Source organism: Heterodontus francisci, chromosome 38, assembly GCF_036365525.1.
Source record: "Heterodontus francisci isolate sHetFra1 chromosome 38, sHetFra1.hap1, whole genome shotgun sequence".
Classification (NCBI taxonomy): Eukaryota; Metazoa; Chordata; class Chondrichthyes; order Heterodontiformes; family Heterodontidae; genus Heterodontus; species Heterodontus francisci.
The window spans coordinates 32,409,651-32,432,603 of NC_090408.1; the positions used below are offsets into that span (position 1 = coordinate 32,409,651).

Consider the following 22,953-nt stretch of genomic DNA (forward strand, 5'->3'; position numbering starts at 1 on the left):
TGGCTCAACACCACCTTCTCAAGGGCAATTAGGGATGGGCCACATAAGCTGGCCTTGCCAGCTATGCTCATATTCCATGAATGAATAAAAAATAAGCCCTCATGCAAATTATAGGCCATGTGCGCCCTTCACAAGAGAGTACACACAGTGTATACACTCACAAGAGCATATATAACCCCTGTGTGAGCATATAGAGTGTTTATGTCCCCCATGGATATACATGAAATGTATACTTCTCTGTGGATATCGACCTTGTATATTCACCATGTGGGGATACACACAAACTTCTCACATAGTAGTACAGATCATGCATATTCTTCATGGGGTCCACATACCGTGTGTATTCCCTATGTGAGAGTCCAGGTTGTTGAGTACATTTTGTTTGACTGTTCCTTCTTTCTACATGTTACACAGTACAGCAGCCATAACAATTTCCTTCTCCACTGAGTATCAGCACTGCCTCAGTAAATATTGTGAAGACAGCGTCCAGTAACACTTTGCATGGTGACTGGGTACATATTCGTTCTATCACAGAGCTTATGACCATGAAAATGTTGATCCTTAAATTGCTGGCTGTTCCAAGGAATTTTTGTGTCCCCTCAATTGGCCAGATTTGTTAAGGATTTCAATTCAGCCACATGACATTAATAATAGTTAAAATATTACTGAAAAACATTTTAAACTGCACAGCTCACCAAAACCTGTGAGCAGGAACTCTATGATACAACTCACATTGGCAACAACTGTAGGTTAAGGAGATAAATTCTTAGTTATATAAAAGCAAAATACTGCGGATGCTGGAAATCTGAAATAAAAACAAGAAATGCTGGAGATACTCAGCAGGTCTGGCAGCATCTGTGGAAAGAGAAGCAGAGTTAACGTTTCAGGTCAGTGACCCTTCTTCGGAACCAAACGTTAAAAATTCTGCTTCTCTTTCCACAGATGCTGCCAGACCTGCTGAGTATCTCCAGCATTTCTTGTTTTTATTATGATAAATTCTTAGTGTTTTTCCTCTCTCATCTCCCATCTTTCTCCATCTCAATGACCAGTGCCTTCCCTCCTATTTTGTTGCTATATATTACACAAAGGATAAAAATCAAATTCCACTTCTGACTGACATCAAGGCATAATACACAGCAAAGACAGCCTGCATGCATGTTCTGATGTCTATCTGTACATAGAAAATATAGGCACACATTCAGTAGTGCACACAGATACATGCTTAGTAGCATGTACGTTTAATAGTGCAAAAAGGTATATGTCTAATAATGCATACGGGAATACATTAAATTGTACACACAGATCTAGTGACTAGTACACACAGTTACTTAATAGTATACACATTGAATATTACATACACAGATGTACATTCAATAGTACACATGTTCAATAGTACACACAAAGGCAGCACAACTGGCGGCTTAAACCAACCAATTGGTCTTGGTACTTCAGCGTTCCTCTCCGCCAGCAGTAGTTTCATGATAATTAAAATGTTCCTCTATCTGCAAGTGAAGCTGTGACAAAAATCCTAGCAAGCCAAGAGCTTCCCTTGTTGTCAACACTGTCGAGCATGATTACCTCAGAATATTCTGGACCATTATCTCAGCCAAAAATGCATGCCAGTTGGAGTGCAGCTTTCTGTAGGTTTCCCATTGTGTGATGGTATTCCTGCTGTAAGGAGCGAATAAATGCTTTGCTTTGGCAGGTGGAGGTGTTAATCTCACAGTTAAAATGCAATCAAACAACGAGCGCATCAATGACGTCTCCCCCTAACCGGCCCTGTTAGGTTTTTCTTCAGATCATTAAGGTTTTTGACGCAAAAGTGAAGACAGAAATACTCTTGGAATCACAGGGAACCCTCGATGGAACTGTCATCAGTCCTTGCCAATAACAATGTGAATTTGGATCATCGACCTGAAACATTTACTCAGTTTCTCTCTCCACAAATGCTGCATGGACCCGCAGAGTAGTTCCAGCATTTTCTATTTTTATAATAATTTGGTTCCAACAAAATCAAACTTGATTCTAGAGGCAGTTAGGGATTTCAACTACCCCAATATCAACTGGGATACAAACAGTGTGAAGAGCACAGACGAGACAAAATTCTTGAATTACGTTCAAGAGAACTTTTTTAGCCAGCACGTAACAAGCCCAACGAGAGGGGGCGCAATTCTAGATTTAGTCTTCAGTAATGAAGCTAGGCAAGTGGAGGAAGTAACAGTGGGGTGACCATTTTTCAGATAGTGACAGTATAAAATACAGTAAGTTTTAGCATAATCATGGAAAAGGAGTAAAAGTTCTAAATTGGGGAAGGCAAATTTTAAGAAACTGAGAGGTGACCTGGCGAAAGTGGACTGGATACAGCTATTTGAAGGAAAATCGGTGGCAAACCAGTGGGATGCATTCAAAAGCAAGATACTACAGGCACAGGCATGTCCCCACAAAGACAAAGGGTGGTACTGCCAAATCTAGAGCCCCCTGGTTATCTAGAAGCTTACAGGGTAAGTTAAAGCAGAAAAAGGAAGCTTATGACAATCACAAAAATCTTAATACTTTAGAAAGCCTAGAGGAGTACAGAAAGTGCAGGAGTGAAATAAAAAAGGAAATTAGAAAACCAAAGAGGGGACATGAAAAATTATTGAAAGGTAAAATCAAGAAAAACCCAAAGATGTTTTATCAATACATTAAGAGCAAGAAGATAAATAAGGAAAGGGTTGGGCCTATCAGAGATGTACAAGGGAACTTATGCATGGATGCAGAAGATGTGGGCAGAGTTCTTAATTAGTTTTTTGTCTCTGTCTTCACAAAGGAGAGGGTTGATTTAGACATTGTAGTTAAAGAGGAGGAGTGTGAAATATTAGATACAATAAGCATAATCAGAGATGAAGTACTAGAGGATCTGATAACCTTGAAAGTGGATAAATCGCCAGGGTCGGATGGATTACATCCCAGGTTGTTAAAGGAAGCCAGGGAGGAAATAGCGGAAGCGCTGACGATTATATTCAAATTCTCACTAGATAGAGGAGCGGTACCAGACGATTGGAGGTCTGCAAATGTTGTCCCATTGTTTAAAAAGGGTGCGAGGGATAGGCCAAATAATTATAAGCCGGTCAGTCTGACCTCAGTGGTGGGTAAATTGTTAGAATCTATTCTGAGGGACAGGATAAATTATCACTTAGAAAGGCATGGATTAATCAGGGATAGTCAGCATGGATTTGTTAAGGGAAGGTCATGTCTTACGAACTTAACTGAGTGTTTTGAGGAAGTAACAAGAAGGATTGATGAGGGTATTGCAGTGGATGTGGTTTACATGGATTTTAGTAAGGCATCTGACAAGGTCCCACATGGCAGACTGGTCAGTAAAATGAAAGCCCATGGGATACGGGGGAATGTGGCAGGTTGGATCCAGAATTGGCTCAGGGACAGGAAACAAAGGGTAGTAGTAGACGGATATTTTTGTGCATGGAAAGCTGTTTCTAGTGGTGTTCCACAGGGCTCTGTTCGTTCCCTTGTTGTTTGTGGTATAAATGATTTGGACTTAAATGTGGGAGGTAGGACTGGGAAATTTGCTGATGACACAAAAATTGGCCGTGTAGTTGATAGTGAAGAGGATAGCCGTAGACTCCAGAAAGATATCAATGGTTTGGTTGAGTGGGAGGAAAGGTGGCAAATGGAATTCAATCCAGAAAAGTGTGAGGTAATGTATTTGGGGAGGGCAAATAAAACGAGGGACTACACAATAAACGGGAGGATATTGAGCTAGGTAGAAGAAGTGAGAGACCTTGCAGTGCATGTCCACAGGTCCCTGAAGGTGGCAGGACAGGTAGATAGAGTGGTGTCGAAGGCACATGAATGCTTTCCTTTATTGGCTGAGGTATAGAATTCAAAAGCAGGGATGTAATTCTGGAACTGTATAAAACGCTGGTTAGGCCACAGTTGTATTGTGTACAGTTATGGTCACCACATTACAGAAAGACATAATTTGTCTGGAGAGAGTACAGAGGAGATTTACAAGAATGTTGCCAGGGCTTGAAAGTTGCAGCTATGAGGAAAGATTGCATAAGCTAGGGTTGTTTTCCTTAGAACAGAGGATGCTGAGGGGTGACTTAATTGAGGTGTACAAAATTATGAGGGGCTTAGATAGAGTAATCAGGAAGGATCTGTTTCCTCTAGCAGAGAGGTCAATTACCAGGGGGCACAGATTTAAGGTGATTGGTAGAAGGATTAGAGGGGACATGAGGAAAAACTTTTTCACCCAGACAGTGGTGGAGGCAGAAACCCTCAGTTCTTTTAAAAGGTACCTGGACATGCACCTGAAGTGCTGTAACCTGCAAGGCTATGGACCAGGTGCTGGAAGGTGGGATTAGATTGGCCAGCGCAAACATGACGGGCTGAATGGCCTCCTTCTGTGCCGTAATTGTTCTATGGTTCTATGGATCAAATCTGAAATCCTTCAAAACCTAAAAATGCCAACGTTAGAGAATGAAGAAGGCACTTTTGGAAGGACATAGTGATTTTAATCTTGCCCATGAGTGCAGCTACTGGTACTTTGAAAGGCACCATTGGGAGGGGTGGGGGTGATATTGGGGAACTGGGAAATTACATATTTCCTGAACAATTCCTTTATTATCAGTCTCTGCTCATGGAAAAAGCTGCAGACTCCCAGAAGTGAAGGTTGATTTTTTTCTGAGAAATGAGGAGGAAATATTAAATGCAAAGTAATTATGGTAAGGAGATGATGGAAATGTTGAAGGTTTTGAAAGAGAATAAGGTTCTGGGGCAGGATGGGTTGCACACAAGGGTAGTTAAGAAGGTTGGTCACACCTTTGGCAGATTTCTTAGGGAATCATTAGGATTCAGAGTTACAACAAAGGACTGTAGAGAAGGAAACGTAAAAATCCACTTTTAAAGAAAAGCAAAAGAAACATTCATGAACTTGACTTCTGTCATGGGTGAAATGTTAGACACTGGTCTGAGGCAGGACATCATAAAAAGCCTAAAGGAGTATAAAGTTATCAGGGCAAGTCAGCATGGCTTTATGGCGCAGGAATCAAACCTGTGGGAAGTCTTTGAGAAAGTACTGGATTTTGTAGATAAAGAACCTCATTTACATTGCTAATCTAGAATTTAGTGAGGTTTTTGATACATTACCACTTTGGCGGTCAGTCTATAAAGTAGAAAGGTGTGGAATGGCATGTTGACATCCTTCTATCTATGAAGGATGATGGACATGCAGAAAATAATCCATTTAGGTGGGGTGTCTTCTCTTGATGCACCTTTGTTGATGGCTGGGAAGGCCAATCCTTGAGATGCAGGTCCTGCCACAAGTGCTGCACGTGAAGCTGCCAAGTGACGCCGTGAGTTGTTGTTCTCAGCGTTCTTGCCTGTTGCCAAGCTGCGGTAGTCCACAGGATGTGTCACCATTTCCCTCTTTCGCCAGCTAGTGACTCCCAGGTGTGATAATCGACATTTAGGGCCTTCATGTCACACTTGCAAGCATCCTTGAAGCGGAGCTTTGGGTGCCCCACTGGTCGTCTGGTCCCAGCTACCTCACCATACAGAAGGTCCTTGGGTATGCCACCATCTTCTATCCTGCAGACGTGTCCGATCCACTGAAGCTACCTCTGTTTGATTAGTGCCAACACATGTGGGAGCTCTGCCTTTGAGAGGACTGCCACATTTGTGATTTTGTCCAACCAGGATATACCCATAATGCACCACAGACAGTGAAGATGGAAATTATTGAGCTTCTTTTCCTGGTAGCTGTAAGTCACCCATGTTACACAGCCATACAGCAAGATGCTGAGAACACAGGCCTTATACACCATCAGCTTGATCCTATGGGTCAGCTTGGTGCTATCCCATGTGCATTTTTCAAAGTCGGCCAAAGGTGGTAGCTGCTTAACCATTGCATGTATCGAGCTCTGTATCAAGGGACTTTGCGATTTTGCGAACCACTTCCACTGTTATTTAGCATGATCAGGGGCAGACCTGCAACACCTTGTCCCATGACTATAGTTTTCTTGACGCTTATAGTCAAGAAGAACACATTACAAGCATGGGAAAGACAGTCCGCGAGTCTTTGTAGCTGAGTTTCCGTGTAAGCGACTAGCGCAGCATCATCAGCGCAGAGGAATTCTCTGCTCTAGACGTGATGTGTTTTTGTCTTCGCTTTCAGCCTTGATAGAGTGTGGAATAGGTGTACAGTTATTGAAGTGGGTTGGCAATTAGCTGCATTAAAGGAGACAGGGTGGTCAGGCAAGGAGTTGTGTTATAGTGGCAGTGATTAATAAGTGAGGTGCAGATCAATGCTGGGGCCTTCGTAACCATGTTGTATATCAATGATTTGGAAGTGGGAATGGAGAAAACAAAATCAACATTTATTGATGACACTAACGTTGGAGACAATTGGAAGCAGGCTGGTCAGGTCAAAAGGGACCTAAAATGATGGGCTGAGAAACGAGAAATTAAATGTTGGCAAATGTAAAGTGATGTGATTAGGAAGAAGAAACACTGAGACTATAAACTTAATGGTGTCAGATTACAAGGCACAGCACAAAGGATTTGAGGGGGTAGGTGGACAGATCATTGAAATCAACAACAATAACCTGCTTAACATAGTAAAATATCCCAAGGCACTTCAAAGGAGTTAGCAGACAAAACTTGACCGTCCACATACTGTGCAGCAGTAATAAATACAGCAAATAGGACTTTCAGTTGAATAGCATATGGAATAGAACACAAAACACAGGACATAATACTGTGCCTTTACTAGGCATTGGCCTGTCTTGATCTACAGTACTGTGTGTAGATGTGGACACATCTTACGGGAAGGACATCATGGTACTGGGAAAGGTTCAGTAAAGGGGCCACCTATCTGACACCTGGCATATAGCAACTCAGCTTGTTTACATTAGAGAAGAGAAGGGAATTTTATTGATGTAATCAAGATCCTTAATAATATTGACACGTTAAACCCTGATAAACTATTCAATATGACTTCACAAGCAACAACAGCATGGAGGCATAGGATGAAGTTCATAAGAGGGAACAGATTAGATACAAGTCTTTTACAGATAGGATGATGAATGTTTGGAAAAGACTGATCAGGGAGGCAATGGAAGATGATGATATTTAACAATTTTAAGAGGGATGTGAACAGGTATTTAGTGACTAGGGATTTAAACAGGGAACTGTACATTCTGTTATTTGAACACAAAGACTGGCCAGAATGGTCTTTTCCAGACTTGTATATTCCTATGAGCACTTTCTATTGTAACCTCAATTTGTGAATGGAATCGATTCATTCATTAGAGGTGGTTACCCAATCCCATTCTGCCAGATCAGATACAACTAGCAAACACAACTAGCTGTTAACTATAGACCAGTAGGACTTGGAGAGATGCAGTGCTTGTGGAAGGTTGCAGAACCTAAACTACCCTTCCTCAAGACTATCAGTGATTGAGTGGACCACTATTTTTTTTAATGCTCAGATGTGGGTGACGCTGACAAGGCCATATTTGCTGCCCATCCTGAATTGCCTTGAGAAAGTGACGATGGGTCTTCTTCATAAACTCCCGCCCTGCATTAATTACTGTTTTTTCACAACTGAATGGTTTGTTGCGACGCCACTTGAGAGCTCAGCCCCATGCTATAGTCATACACAGGTCAGACTGGGTAATGGTGGCAGGCCCCTGTCCTGATGGACATTAGTGAACCACTTGCATTTTTACAACAATCCGGCTAATTTTGTGGTCATTGTTTTTTTTTCTGGTGACAGTCCACATATCATTGAATTCAATGCTTCTCAAGGTGCTACGGTAGGGTTTGAGCTCATGATCTCTACACTATTGTAACTTGTATTATTGAACATGGCATGGTCCCTTCAGACGCTTTGAGATTGAATAGATGCAGCATTACCAGACAGTTGGACACCCCCCAACCACAACATATAAACTTTCAACCCGCACTCTGTGGCAGCTAAGGCTGCCAAGATGTGCAACGTTTGATTGAAGGGAACAGTTTTAATGTAGGTAATGACATGAGTATTAGGGTAACAGCTGTTTAATGTAACGATTTAAATAACGAGCAGATGGGAGCCATGGTAAATGAGGATTAGCAATGGAGAACTTGCAGGGGGTGAGGGAACAACTGAGGTGCAATGTGGAAAAGCACAGGTATAAAACATTCATCAAATTAGTGATCATCACGGAGGAACCTTACAGGCAGATGGACAGCGGAGGACAGCCCTAAGACAAAAATCACAGATGAGTCGCAGACAATATAGAACAAGAAGGACCTCACTTCAAACCCAGTTACGCGGCAGAACTCTGTCATCAAGTTATGCCCGCACCTCACCATCAGTAGATGGTGTGTGGCAGTGGGAGAGCAAGATGGCGAGGAGAGAAAAATTACAGACAAACTGAAAGTGGGCCGTCAACTGCACCAATGTCCTCAGGGACAGATATAGTTGAGCGTCAGATTCAGAACGTGTGTTTTCCTGCAGGTCACTTCTGTGAAATTACAGCAGTTAGATAATATAACAGCAAATCTTTCCATCTGTACTGGCTCCTTCTGGCAGACAGATGAAAACTTAATAGCAAGCAGAAGCTCGGGGCACAAAATAACAATATCAAAGGATGGCAATCTGTTCAGCAAAGGGATCTCACTGTTCAGCACTCATTAAAACTGGATTTACTACGAAACAAAATCACCTCAGATCATCGGATTATGTCATTATTTTGGTGACATTACTACAGCAACGTTACAAATATCTCCTCTTCATACTGTAATTACCAAGAGGAATGAAATAATTTCATGGCCAAGAATACAGAAAAAAACACGAAACAATTAAGTACAATGAAGACAAAAGAGATGAGTAGGTTAAGAGGTGACCTGCGCAAGGACGAGATATTGAATATCAGGATGGGGAGAGAAAAATATTGGAGATATGAGTGGGATGGGGATGCTAAACTAAAGGAATGAGGGTCCAGTGGGAGATAGAATGGATATCTGAAAAGAGAAGAAAGACTTGCATTTATATAGCACCTTTCATGACCACCAGACATCTCAAGGCACTTTACAGCCAATTAAGTACATTTTGAAGTGTAGTCACTGTTATAATGCAGGAAACACAGCACCCAATTTGCACACAGCAAGCTCCCACAAACAGCAATGTGATAATGACCAGATAATCTGTTTTGTGATATTGACTGAGAGATAAATATTGGCCAGGACACCAGGGATAACTCCCCTGTCCTCCTTTGAAATACTATCATAGGATCTTTTACATCCACCAGAGCAGATAGATGGGGCTTTGGTTTAATATCTCATCAGAAAGATAACACCTCCAACAGTCAAGAACACCCTCAGTACTGCACTAGAGCATTAGCCTTAATTTTTGTGTTTAAGTCCTAGAGTGAGACTTGAACACAGAACCTTGTGCATCAAAGACAAGAGCTCTACCAACTGAGCCATAGCCAACACTGCAGATGAACAGCTGTGGGAGAGATATTGGCAATCTTTGTGGTGGGCGCAGGGACAGCGGGTGGTGAGAAGAGTTTAAAAAGCTTCAGCAATAGCCTGACAGTGTTACAATCTCAGTACTGATCTCCTCAAATGGATTTTCATATGCAGCATAGCAGAACCTGGTATCTCTAATCATCCTGGGTGGGTACAGGAAACAGCGTGAATCAAAAGGGTATATGGCATCATGACAGTGCTTTTGCGCTCACCCACAAATAGACAGGGGCTTCCAGGGACAATATGTAGAGATCTGGCATAACCAAACTTTGTTCAATATTCTGTTTGGAAATATGTATTTTGTGCCCAAAAAGCAGGTGCTCCTAATTGGAAAATCCAGGCAACTTGGATATTAGCAAAATCATTCAGCTTGTGGGGTCCTGATCTCAGTATCTTTACCTCATCTAAACTCCGCCAGGACTGACAGTAAACTCTCCACGTGGATTTATCTTTTGTCATCAGCTCCCCGCATAATACAAAAATGAATGGAAGTTGATGAAAATTGGCTGGTAGTTCAACCGAAACTTTGGAAAAACGTCAAAATCAAATCAACGGAAAACAAAGTGAAAAGAGAAGTGTGCAAAGCAGTAATTCCATCCCCCACTCTGAACCTGCTTGCGTATTGCATGCATTACTGTGCATTCTACAGCCTGTGATACTCAGGCTTATTGACAAAGTGCTCTTTTCAACCCATCAAACTGAACGATTGGGGAACTCCTGGGGAAAGTTAACATGATTCTATATCAGGAATGTTTCGCCAACAAATATCAATTGGAAGATCTAACCTGATGTTTCAAATTTAGAGAATGACTGGCAAGATAAAAGGAGTGACTTCAAATGCTTTGTCCTTGAATGTCTGAAGAGAAAGATGTACCCGAGCAGATCCCACTCATTCTTTGCTGCCTCGTGTCCAAAGAATAATCAATGAGCTTGACATCCCCCAACTAAATGGCAGCACAGTAATTCTGCTTAAAGAGGTACTCACGCCAAAGGTGTCTCCCTCAGGCTTGTGGGTTACACTGACTGGAGGGCCTGTTGTCACTTCAAATGATGGAACTAGACAAAGAGATCACATGGTTACTCAAAAGTCCCAGATAATCAAGCAAGCACTCACAAACTATCCCAAATACAGTTTGAAATTTCATCTCCATCAGTTCACTTTAAAGGGCTGCAGTAATGCTTCTGCAGTAACACAGAAAGGACAACGCAGGGCACGGCACTGGCAAATGAGGCTCATTGCTGGCCTAAACCCAAGTGGTTTCTCTTTGAATCCAGGGGTTGGACTGGATCCAAGTATGTAATTCACACACAGATCTGCAGTATTGGAAGTTTTGATAAACAGTTCTGACAAAAGCTGGCTCATATATATCCTGAGTGACTCTCCCCAGGTAGCGCACAATTTTGTTGAACCTTACTGGACGGAGCTTTCAAGATGCGGGTCTTCACGGGAATTAGATCATTGTTGACAACAAGTCAGATGGAAAGTCAGGTAGTCCTGAGTGATTTGAACAGACTCACCCTTCAAGTATCAGGGAATTACTGTCCCATTTGGCATGCACTGGTCAGATACAGCACGGATTACAGAGTTAAGCTCCCTCTGCACCGTCCCATCAAACATTTCGAGGTCAGGTGCAACACAGGTTAGACACAGAAAGCTCGCTTTGCATTGTCTCATGAAATACTCCCAGGTCTGGTACAGTACAAGTTAGATACTGTTCTGAATGTAAGCTGTCTGACTGTGCACATCCTGTCCCTTTACACAAGTGTCCTGAACACTCACTAAATGCTCTGTTTTTTTAAAATTGCACTCTAATAAGGTTTTTGCTGACTTGTTTCCCCCATCACTCTCCACTCATTAGCAGCTGGCTCATTGCCATTTCAATGGATATTATCAATGATCTTTCTTGTGCGTCTTATTGACCAAGGAAGGAAACTTCACCCTGTACAATTGGCCCTCCTTCCCCAGAGAGCAAGCCACTTGTTAATGGGAGGATTTACAGGATATGGAGTTCACCAAACCAGTTACCAAGGGCCAATGGCAGGGGCCTAGCACGACGTCACACAGCAGCTCTCTTGAATAGAGAGTAATGTGGGGAGGCTGAGGAAATAATAATTTGGGAAATCTGTAAACAGTTAAGAGTGTCATCTCATCCTCTCACATCCCCACTCTTCTATATCCTTGTCATTTTAGTAAACTTGGTATATATAGTAGTCATATTCCTTTATTAAAGGGGCACTGCCATCATGGACAATTGATTGGTAAACATTTTTATAAAATGGTATGTATCAACAAATCATTCTGTCCCTGGTGCGTGATGCCACTTGATTGAGATTGATTAATATTCTTGCCATAGTACTTTGCCATACCATGACCTCTGTGCTTTGGTTCACAGACTGACATAACAAGGAGCCTCTCCAAAGCATGCTGTTCACTAACATCAATTCTCTTCAAAGCACCAAGCGGGTACAATCCAAGCTGAGTAACAAAAATACACTTACTATAAAAGGGGTTCTCCAGGATTTCTGCAGAGAGGAAACAGAAAAGGAAAATCATTAGTTCGAAAGAAACAGGCTAAGTATTTTAAGCCTTGGGTTCCCGCAGAGGGGCTGCAAATGTGAAGCTGCAGTTAACTCAGAGCTAAATCTGTCAACAAGTGTACAAACACAAATTTATTACAAACTGCACATTGAGGTTCTCCATTTTACGAACTGTGGCTCTCAAGGGCAGTGCTGCAGAGAAGGTGGCATTTGTCACTGCAGCACTGGGAATGTGTGCGGTCTACCTGCTGGGTCAGGTCCTTCCACTGCTCCTTAAAGGGATGTCCAACTCAATCTTTTAATCCAATTCTAACTCTCTGGAGCCAAAGAGCTTTGAATTCTGAAGTTTTGATTTCCCTTTTCGAACATCTCCATCACTGGCACAGTTCTCTGATCAATGCCAACAGGAAAGTGTAGCTGTCACACAAATACTTCAGGGAGCGCGGGCAGATCTATAAAATGAGCTTTGGGATGCAGTGTCTCAGAATCCATGCGCGGCCTTGCCAGTATTTTGTTGCAAAGAGCCCACAGGGGAGTTTTTGCAACAATGCTTTTGTTGTCACTGAGCTTTCCTGTTGGTCTGTAATGAACACCAAAGAGGTTTCTTGCTGGCTTAAAATATTGAAAATGAATACTGCAACTATTCAAGCCCAGAAGCAGAATTAGGAATGTTTGTGAGCGTTGAAGGTTAACACCAGAGAACTGTCTGACAGGGGCAGCACAGTGGCGCAGCCTCACAGCACCAGCGACCCGGGTTCGGTTCTGGGTACTGCCTGTGCGGAGTTTGCAAGTTCTCCCTGTGACTGCGTGGGTTTCTGCCGGGTGCTCCGGTTTCCTCCCACTGCCAAAGACTTGCAGGTTGCTAGGCAAATTGGCCATTGTAACTTGTCCCTAGTGTAGGTAGGAGAATGGTAGGAAATATGCAATTAATGTAGGATTAGTATAAATGGGTGGTTGATGGTCGGCACAGACTTGGTGGGCCGAAGGGCCTGTTTCAGTGCTGTATCACTCTATGACTCTAATCTGGCAACCTCCATCATGAAAGGTTTCTTAGTTCCTGTCTGCGACTGGATGGAATGCTCCACCTCAAGTGGGTGGGGGATGGGTGGCAAGAACATGGCATTGCCCATCCCATCATTCTGCCACACCTCCTGCTGATTCATCAGTTAAGACTCTGGCCTAGGTGACTACTCCCTCTCCAATGACCAGCAAAATAACACGGAAAGAGTGGAAATTGAAGGGTGTCAAAAAAAACAAGAGTGCTAGAAATGCACAGGGAAGCAGAAAGCATCAGAAAAAGATTGGGCTTCATGTGGGTGGACAGCAATGAATTTTCCTGTGCTTAGCACTCAGATAACACATTAACAAGCACAATGTACAGGTAAAAGGGAGACTGTATTCCCCCTCCTCCCCAATTCCATTGCCCTTGGATAGCTGAGTGCGTGCACCTACAATAAGTGAGGTGGGTGGAAGCAGAGGGTTCCTCCAGCCTTCCCACCTCACACTCTGTTGGTTTGCCTAAGGCTCAGATAGGGGCAGGATTTTGCATTTTGGGTCAGGACCCTGATGTCAGGGTCAAATGTGAATCCCGTCCCCGCACAGTGTCAGGCACAGTGACCTGAGAGTAATTTTGCCTTGATTAGCCAATTAGTGGCCATAGGGTGGTGGGCGGGCTCTCGAAGCTGGACAGCCAATAGGAGGCCCTCCAACAGGGAAGGAGCTGCAGCCTACTGCTGCAGGTGTGAAAGAGGGCACCTCCACCTTGAGCTGCCCTCTCAGAAACTTCAAAAAAAACCTGAAACAAAAAATAGCCCCAGTTGCCAGGCCACCATTGTGGAGGGGGAAACCCCTGAACAGGGCAGCATGTGGCCGCAGCTGTGGAGAGGTAGGTGGTCTGCCACCAGGAGGCCACCTCAGGGCAGCTGGCACGCTGCTGACACTACGGGAGCGGGGTTGGGGGTGGGGGGGGGGGAGCAGGAGGGGGTCCACTGGCTGAAGGGAAAAGCCTCTGATAATTGGCCTTAATTGGTCTTTAACTTACCTCAATTGGCCATCCGCCACTTCCGGGATCTTGTCAGCAAACCAGCCTACTGGCCGGCAAGAAATTATGCACCCACCCGCCTCCATGCACGCCCCCATATCAGGGTGAAAATCCTGCCCAGGGCCTTCCAAAGAAGCTGTCACTGGCCTTAATGCCTGGACTACCCACTCAGGCCTGGAGGTCTGAGAGAAGGAGGCAGCATTGCAAAAACAATGTAACTATTTCAAAGGGACCCATCACATCCTTTGAGATGATACCTTCTGCTAATTGGTATGGGATAACAGCCACAAGGTAGCATGATTACAAGAAATGGTTTCAAAAAATAAATGTGAAGTACTGTACAATTTGCAAAGTTTTGCCCAGTCTGCAAAACACCTTTACTGGACTCAGTTGGTGGTGCAGTTCGACTTAGGCGGGGATTGTATGGCAAGAAACATTGGGCGTTGTGACAGCCAATCCACTACTGTCCATTTTCCACCTCTACTGATGTCGCATTTCACCCTCAGTTCCTCGAACATATATGTCAGTGAGGACTGGTGTGATCATGAAGACTAGTGTGCCACATGAAGTCTGGACTCCCCTCAAAATGCATGTTGAAACTGCCTAGAAATCCTTATGCAACCTCTGTGAGGAAACAGCAGCTGATGGAGTCACCCTGCTCAAACCATACTCTTTGATAGAGAAAGTATTGTAAATGCACAGCAGATCAGTCAGTTTCTGAAGAAAGAAAAGGTAATATTTCAGGTACGATCTTTCATCAGCTCTGACAAAAGGGTGCTGATGCCAAAGGTTAACCCACCTTTTCTCTTTCAGATTCTGACAAGTATTCACAGATCCTTGAAGGTGCAGGACAAGTTGATAAGGCAATTAAGAAAGTGTATGGGATACCTGGCTTTGTAAATAGGAGTACTAAATACAAAAACAAGGAGCTCATGCTAGACTTTTACAAATCTCTGGTTAGACCTCAGCTGGAGTAATGTGTTCTATTCTGCACAGCACAATTTAATAAGGATGTCAAAAACCTGGAAGGGTACAGAGGAGGTTTACCAAGATGATATCGGAGATGAGGGAGTTCAGCCATGTGGAGAGAATGGAGAAGCTGGGATTGTTCTCCTCTGAGGAGAGAACATTAAGGAAGTAAAAGCAAAATACTGCGGATGCTGGAAATCTGAAATAAAAACAAGAAATGCTGGAACCACTCAGCAGGTCTGGCAGCATCTGTGGAAAGAGAAGCAGAGTTAACGTTTCGGGTCGCTGACCTGAAGCGTTAACTCTGCTTCTCTTTCCACAGATGCTGCCAGGCCTGCTGAGTGGTTCCAGCATTTCTTGTGAACATTAAGGAAGACCTACCATATTTGCTGGACCATAAAACGCACTTTTTTTCTGAAAAATGTCACCTAAAATTGCTGTGGTCCGAAGGTTACCCCATTGAACAAACCATTAGCATGTGTTTCGGAGTTTCGCAAAGTGATGATGGTATGGGTAGGTTGTTGTAGGTTTTTTTTTGTAAAAGTCAGTCATGAGCCAAATGGGTACAAAACAAGGTTTTCTTCTACCATAGGATTCAAAACTGGAAGTGGTAAGATACGCCAAAGAGCATGCAAATAGAGCAGTTGAAAGACACTTTGGTCCTCCTTCAACTGAGAAAACAGTATAGGAATGGAAGGAGCAAGAGGAAGAACTAATAAAAATAGAAAAGTGCAAGCACACTTTTCATGGGCATGCTGCAAAAAGGCCACAGCTGGAAAAAGAGGTGAAAAATTGTATAATAGACCACAGGAAAAATGGAATTTCTGTATCTACCATATGATTGTATGTGAAGCAAGAAAGGTAGTGGCAGCAAGCGGCATTACTGATTTTGGCGGGACAACACCTTGGTGCTACAGATTTATGAAAAGGCATGGGCTAAGAATACGTACTAGAACCAGCAGTGCAAAGAGGATATGAATATGAAGGAAAAATATTTAAATTTCACAGGTTGGTGATTAATGCAGGGAAAGAAACGTGTTTTGAACTTGGACAGACAGGCAATATGGATGAAGTTGCTCTAACTTTTGATGTTACATCAACCAACTCTGTGGACATCAAAGGTGCTAAAACAATGCCAATAAAAATGTCTGGCCATGAGAAGACCCACCACACTATCATTTTGGCGTGCTGTTCTCATGTTAAAAGACTGCCGCCGTTGCTGATCTTCAAGAGAAAAACTGCACAAAAGGTTGAAATTCCACTTGGAATTCTTGTTCATGTTCATTCTAGGGGATGGACGAATGAAGAAAGGATGAAATTGTGGCTGAAGAATGTGTGGTCTAATTGTCCAGGTGGCCTTCTAAAAAAAAAACCAACCCTATTAGTGTGTGACCGGTTCCAGGCACATATAACTGAGGCCACAAAAAGGAGGGTTGCAGAGCTAGCTGTGATTCCAGTCAATCTCACCAGCCAATTAGAGCCCCTGAACGTTTTGATAAACAAGCCATTTGAAGTTTTCATGTGTGAGGAGTGCACCGAATGGATGGAGGCTCCAAGTCACGACTTGACACCAACAGGGCGAATGAAGCAGCCCACCATTTTGCAGGTGTGTGAGTGGGTGACAAATTTGTGGCAATTGATGAAACATGAGATAATTGTGAAGTCGTTCAAGAAATGTGGTATCAGCAATGTCCTAGATGGCAGTGTAGCTGGCGTACTATTTGAATAAAGTGAGAGTTCACATTACAACAGTGATGTTAAGTGTGACAGCAGTGATGAGGGATTTTTGGGCTTTAACGATTAATAAGACTTGATGCTGCATTGTTGTTTTTGTTCTGTAATGGTAAATGTTAGTACTAAATACCTATATGCACTGAAATTAAATTTTCCTGGATTAGTCCTTTTAAAATCCTCGTGCATCTTATATTCTAGCAAATATCGTAATAAAATGTATTGAAAATTATGAGGGGTTTTGAGAGAGAAACTATTTCCTGTGGCATGTGGGTTGGTAATCAAAGGTCCTAATTTAAAACAATTAGTAAAAGTATTCGAAAGGAAATGAGGAGAAATTTGTTCACACAGAGTTGTTAAGATCTGGAATGCAATCCCTGCAAATCTGGTGGAATCAGATTCCATGGGAATATTTAAAAAGCAATTAGGCATGTACTTGAAGACAGTTAAGTTTCAAGGTTACATGGAGAAAGCTGGAGTGTGGGTCTAAATTGGATAGCTTTCAAAGAGCTAGCACAGGCATGAGGGGCCGAATGGTCTTCTTCTATGCTGTAAGATTGTGTGATTCTAACAGACTTGCAGTGCATTTGCAGCATTTTGTATGTTTGATTGAGATTCCCAACTCTCCTGCTTTTCATCTTTCCGTTTGGGTTGGCTTGTCTTTACCAGAAAAATAGGAGGTGAAATGAGCTTTTAAATCAGCTGGCATCCCAGCATTATCAGAGATGAAATGAAGGATGAAATCATTCAGAGGAGGAAAATTAAACAGTAGGATTCTGAATTACAAAGGGTAGGATTCTGTCATAAATGATAATCAAATGCAGTTGTAAGTTACAATTACAATCTGCACAGCTGTGAACATTAAAACAATTCAAATTAGATGAATTAAGATGGAGCTGTATTGGACGGATTATATTTGCTGAGACATTGTACTTCAACTGTCTCTGTGAGGCAGGAGCTTTGAATATCAGATAGAAGCTTTGTGTTTTCATTAAAGCATAAAACAAGCAGCAGACTTGGTGCAGTAAGCATCGACCGAATTTCTCTTATCATCGTGCTTATCGGAACCACAATTGATTACTTCAAAGCTCTCCTCGCTGGCCCTCCCATCCTCTGTTAACCCCAACTAGTCCAAAGCTCTGCCACTCCTGTGTTATTGCACACCATGGACTGAATTTTACCAGTCCTTTTGGGGACAGGCTGGGAGGTGGGAAGGCATCAGTTAGCATGCCTGATATCTTCCTAACACCATGCCATTTTGCCAGCAGTGGGTAAGCTGGCAAATGGCCTGCCTGCCCGGAGCCTAATTGAGCCACTTAAATGGCCGATTAAGGGCCTCGTCACACCTCCGCTGATTATTTTACCAGAAGCTGGAGGCCGCACAACTGCTTGGGAAGACTGCCAGTTAAACCCTGGCAGCCTCCCATCTGGCTCTGTGGAGCATGGGATGCCTCCTTTTTTGGCACTTTTTGGCCCACAGAGGGCCCCCCCCCCCCCCCCACAGTGGCAATGGCTCTCCCTGGGGCAACACCACTGCCTGGCCTCAATGACCCCACCCTAACCCCCACCTTGCTGGGGCCTGTCTGACTGGCCCCTGGCGCCCCCCAGACCCCACTTACCTGACTTGAGGGTGCATGGCTATTGCTGCGCCCTCATCATCTAGGTGCAGACCTAGCAGCGACCAGTGCTAGCAGTGGCTCTGCCCTCTGTTTGGGCCGACAGCTCTTGGGGGGAGGCCACTGTCCTTAATATGGACGCGGCAGCCATTTAATTGGCTGCTGCCGGCAAAATGCGGCCCCGTGTCCTGCCACCCGTCGAAGCAGGGGCTGCTGCTACTGCCGCGGAATCCAGCCCGATATCCCTCTCGCCCATCACCTTTACTGACCTATACAGGTTCAGCATCCCCCAACGCATCCAATTCAAAATTCTTGTCTTCCTCTCCATGCCCTTCCATCTCCCTGCCTCCACAACCTCAGCCACTGTTATGATCTTACCCCCATCAGACCTGCACTCTCTTGAGCCCTCCTTCCCTCTGCAACTCTGCCCCTCCATTGGTGATAGAGCCTTCAGCTGCCTTGGCCTATTCCCAGAAATTCCATTGTTAAAACCCTCCACTTCTCTGTCCTTCTTTAAAAACCCTAAAACCCACCTTTTTGATCTAAGCTTCAGACACCTCATCATCTAGGTGCAGACCTAGCAGCGACCAGTGCTAGCAGTGGCTCTGCCCTCTGTTTGGGCCGACAGCTCTTGGGGGGAGGCCACTGGTTCAATTTCTGTTCCCCATATTTTTTTGTTTTGAGATACAGCACTGAAACAGGCCCTTCGGCCCACCGAGTCTGTGCCGACCAACAACCACCCATTTATACTAATCCTACATTAATCCCATATTCACTACCACATCCCCACCATTCTCCTACCACCTACCTACACTAGGGGCAATTTATAATGGACAATTTACCTATCAACCTGCAAGTCTTGGATTATTCCTGTGTAAATCACCTTGGGATGTCAATATAATAATTATATAATTGCCACTTGTTGGTGGTGCAACAGGAACATTTCTGAGCATCAATACCTAAACAAGCTTCTCGCAGAGTCTAGTTTGTCACACTCTGGGATTTTAAACAGTCCTGGCTCTCAGCACAGATGAGACTAACCCTAAATCTGTGCAATAAAAAGTTAGCTTGACCAAACGCTACAGCTACCTACTCTTCAAGATTGACCTGGAGTCTCCAAGAATTAAAGACTAATCTTCTGAACATTGGGGCAAGCAACCCGAATTATTGGGGCACTAAAAGAAAGTGTTTGTTTTCATTTCTTTAAACACCTTTATTTATTAATTACAAAAATATTGGAAATGGGGGAAAAGGGCTGTTTGACTGATAGTCAGGAATTATCCAATCAAATAACAAAGAATCTCCTCACTCTCGGATTGGTGTGCGAAGGCAGTGCTTCCTGAGCAACGACAGGTTGGACAACCAATAGCAGGAGGGGAGGTTGGAGAGAAGATAATTTTATGAAACATCCCAGAATATATCCAACTAGAACTGGCAACCTTTCCGAATGCATTTAGTAGTTCTTTACAGTAGAAAAGCTTAGTATTGGAGCATTGGCTGCTTAGCAATGGTGCTTCCAGCAGTCATTCCTGACACTTAAGAACTATAAACAGCCTGAAACTCATGTCTACTTCACGATTCTCTAAATAAAGCTGTTGTAAGCTTGACATCAACCTTCAAAAAAAATGGAGCTTCCTTTGAGCACTGGCGCTTGCAGGTGAAAGAGTGCTTAGGTTCGTGCCTGTTTCCAGCAATGAAGAAAGGCTGAAGCCCTTTCTGTGAATTTAAAATGAATTTGGTGCAGCACAGCCTCCGTGAATAAAACAAGAGGAAACAGTCAGCTCTGTAGCACTGACCTTGCATCAAGCTACAGGAACAAAAGGCTACAGGCCTTTTTTTGCCCACACAGTTTAATCATTCAGTTTAGCACCCAAGGTTTGCACCTTCCCCTTATTTTTATGCAGTTCAGCAACCAGTGAAATTCAGAACCTTCTGGATCACGGCTTTCTACTCAGCCTCACAAGGTGCCTATCTTTCCTGGAGACAATTCTGTACTTTTCTCCAGGTGTGTGACACTTGTCATTGTCTCCTAACAATTTCTGCCCTCTCTGACAGAGAGATGCTGCAGCTATATTGCACTTACATCATATCCCCTTTATGTTCCCGGGTTGCCTGCAATGGCAAAAGTACAACGAAAACAAAAGGATCACAAAAAGACCAGATAGATGCCTTGCTGTATGGGACACTAAACACCCTACCCATTGTGTTCATTTCAATGGGCTCCTCTGATAGAAAGTGCTCCTACCAATAACACCTATTACATGCTGTGTCCAGCCATGAGTGAATGAATCTTTCACCTGCCCATAAGGTAAGTGATGCATCTTCACACAACCTTTCCCAGCACTGTATTACAAATGAGGCAACTCAAGCCAATGGAAACTGCTTCAGTGGATGAAAATTATGGGCTGGATTTTGTGGTAGAAACAGTGGTGCGGCCAACAGCGCTGACTGTTATCTACATGTAAATTGGACAGCAACTTCTGGTGAGTGTACATGCACAGGTAAACATGGAAATCAGGACGTTATTGCTCACCAAAAGCTGTACGATAACAGTATCTCGCCGAGCGACTCACCATTCAAATCATAGAATCATAGAAATTTACAGCACCGAAGGAGGCCATTCGACCCATGTCCACTCTGGCTGACAAGGAGCCATCCGGCCTAATCCCACTGTCCAGTCCTTGATCCATAGCCTTGTTGGTTATGGCACTTCAAGTGCACATCCAAATACTTTTAAAATGTTATGTGGATTTCCACCTCTACCACCCTTTCAGGCAGTGAGTTTCATATCCCCACCACCCCCTGGGTGAAAAGGTTTCTCCTCGAATCTGCTCCAAACCTCCTACCTCTTACCATAAATTTATGCCCCTTGGTTATGTACCCCTCAAATAAGGGGAATCGGGCATTCCTGTCCACTCCATCCAAACCCCTCAATTTTATACACTTCAGTTAGGTCTCCCCTCAGCCTCCTCTGTTCCAAAGAAAACAAGCCTAGCCTGTCCAAACTTTCCTCATAACTAAAATTCTCCAGATCAAGCAACGTACTTGTATATCTCCTCTATAGTGTAATTACATCTTTCCTATAGCACAGTGACCAGAACCACACACAGTACTCTAACCGTGGCCTAACTAATGTTTTATACAATTCCAACATAACCTCTTATGTTCTATGTCTTGGCTAATAAAGGCAAATATCCCATAGGTTATCTTGACCACCTTAACTACCTGTCCCAGCCACCTTCAGGGATCTGTAGGCATGCACTCCAAGTTTCAACTGTTCCTCTACACTTCGCAGTTTCCTACCATTTATTGACTGTTCCATTACCTTGTTAGCCTTCCCCAAATGCATTACCTCACACTTCTCCGGCTTGAATTTCATTTGCCACTGTTCTGCCCACCTGACTAACCCATTGATATCTTCCTGCAGTCTACAGCTTTCTTCTTCATTATCAACCACATGGCCAAATTTTGTATCTGCAAACTACTGAATCATACCTCGTACATTAAAGTCCAAATCATTGATGTGTATCACAAAAAGCAAGGGACCTAGTACTGAGCCCTGCGGAACCCCACTGGAAATAACCATCCAATCACAAAAACACCATAGACCATTGCCCTTTGCTTCCTGGCACTGAGGCAAATTTTGGATCATACTTGCCACTTTGCCTTGGACCCCATTCCTTCAGTCTGCCATGTGGAACCTTATCAAAAGCCTTGCTAGCATGCATATAGACTACATCAAATGCACTATCCTCATTGACCTTCCTAGTTATCTCCTCAAAAAATTCACAATAATTAGAAATGACCTACCCTTAACAAACCCATGCTTATTGTCTTTGATTAATCCGTGTCTTTTGAAGTGAAGATTTATCCTGTCCCTCAGCAGTTTCTCCAATAACTTTCCCACCACCGAGGCAAGGCTGAGTGGCCTGTAATTACTCGGTCTATCCCTTTCTCACTTTTTAGACAATGGTACAACATTAGTTGTCCTTGTGAGCTTATTTATTGGGTAATTACAGCAACTTCATGCCAGAGATGATGGAAAATGATGGTCAGAGCCTCCACTATTCTCTTGATTTCCTTAACAGCCTTGAATACATTTCATCTGGGCCTGCGGATTTATCCACTTTCAAAGATGTTAAATCCCTCAATACTTCCTCTCTCACAATGTTAACTTCCTCCCTGATTGCAATGTTTGTACTGTCCCACTGTTTTATGAAAACAAAAGCAAAGTATTCATTAATGGACCATTCCCATGACCTCTGCCTCCACATACAGGTTACTTTTATAGTCCCTAACAGAACCTAGCCTTTCTTTAGTGATCCTCTTGCTCTTTATGTATTTATAAAAAATCTTTGGGTTTTCCTTGATTTTACTTGCCAATATTATTTCATTACCTCTCTTTGCTTTCCTAATTTCCTTTTTAATTTCACCCCTACACTTTTTAGATGCTTTTGGGTTTTCTGCAGTATTGAGCCCACTGTATCTGTCATAAGTTTCCCTTTTTTTATCCTCACTTTTAAGCCCCTTGACATC

General features: G+C 43.3%; 1 protein-coding gene across 1 annotated transcript in view; it reads right to left on the bottom strand.

Annotated features, from left to right (window-relative positions):
• The window catches only part of LOC137352504 (NT-3 growth factor receptor-like), a 603,448-nt gene that overhangs the window by 263,514 nt on the left and 316,981 nt on the right, over nt 1-22,953 (bottom strand). Inside the window, exons 9-10 of the mRNA XM_068018049.1 lie at nt 12,022-12,045; nt 10,508-10,578 (exon numbers count right to left, since the gene is read on the bottom strand). Coding sequence (XP_067874150.1) covers nt 10,508-10,578; nt 12,022-12,045 — 95 coding nt within the window. The remainder of the gene's footprint in view (nt 1-10,507; nt 10,579-12,021; nt 12,046-22,953) is intronic.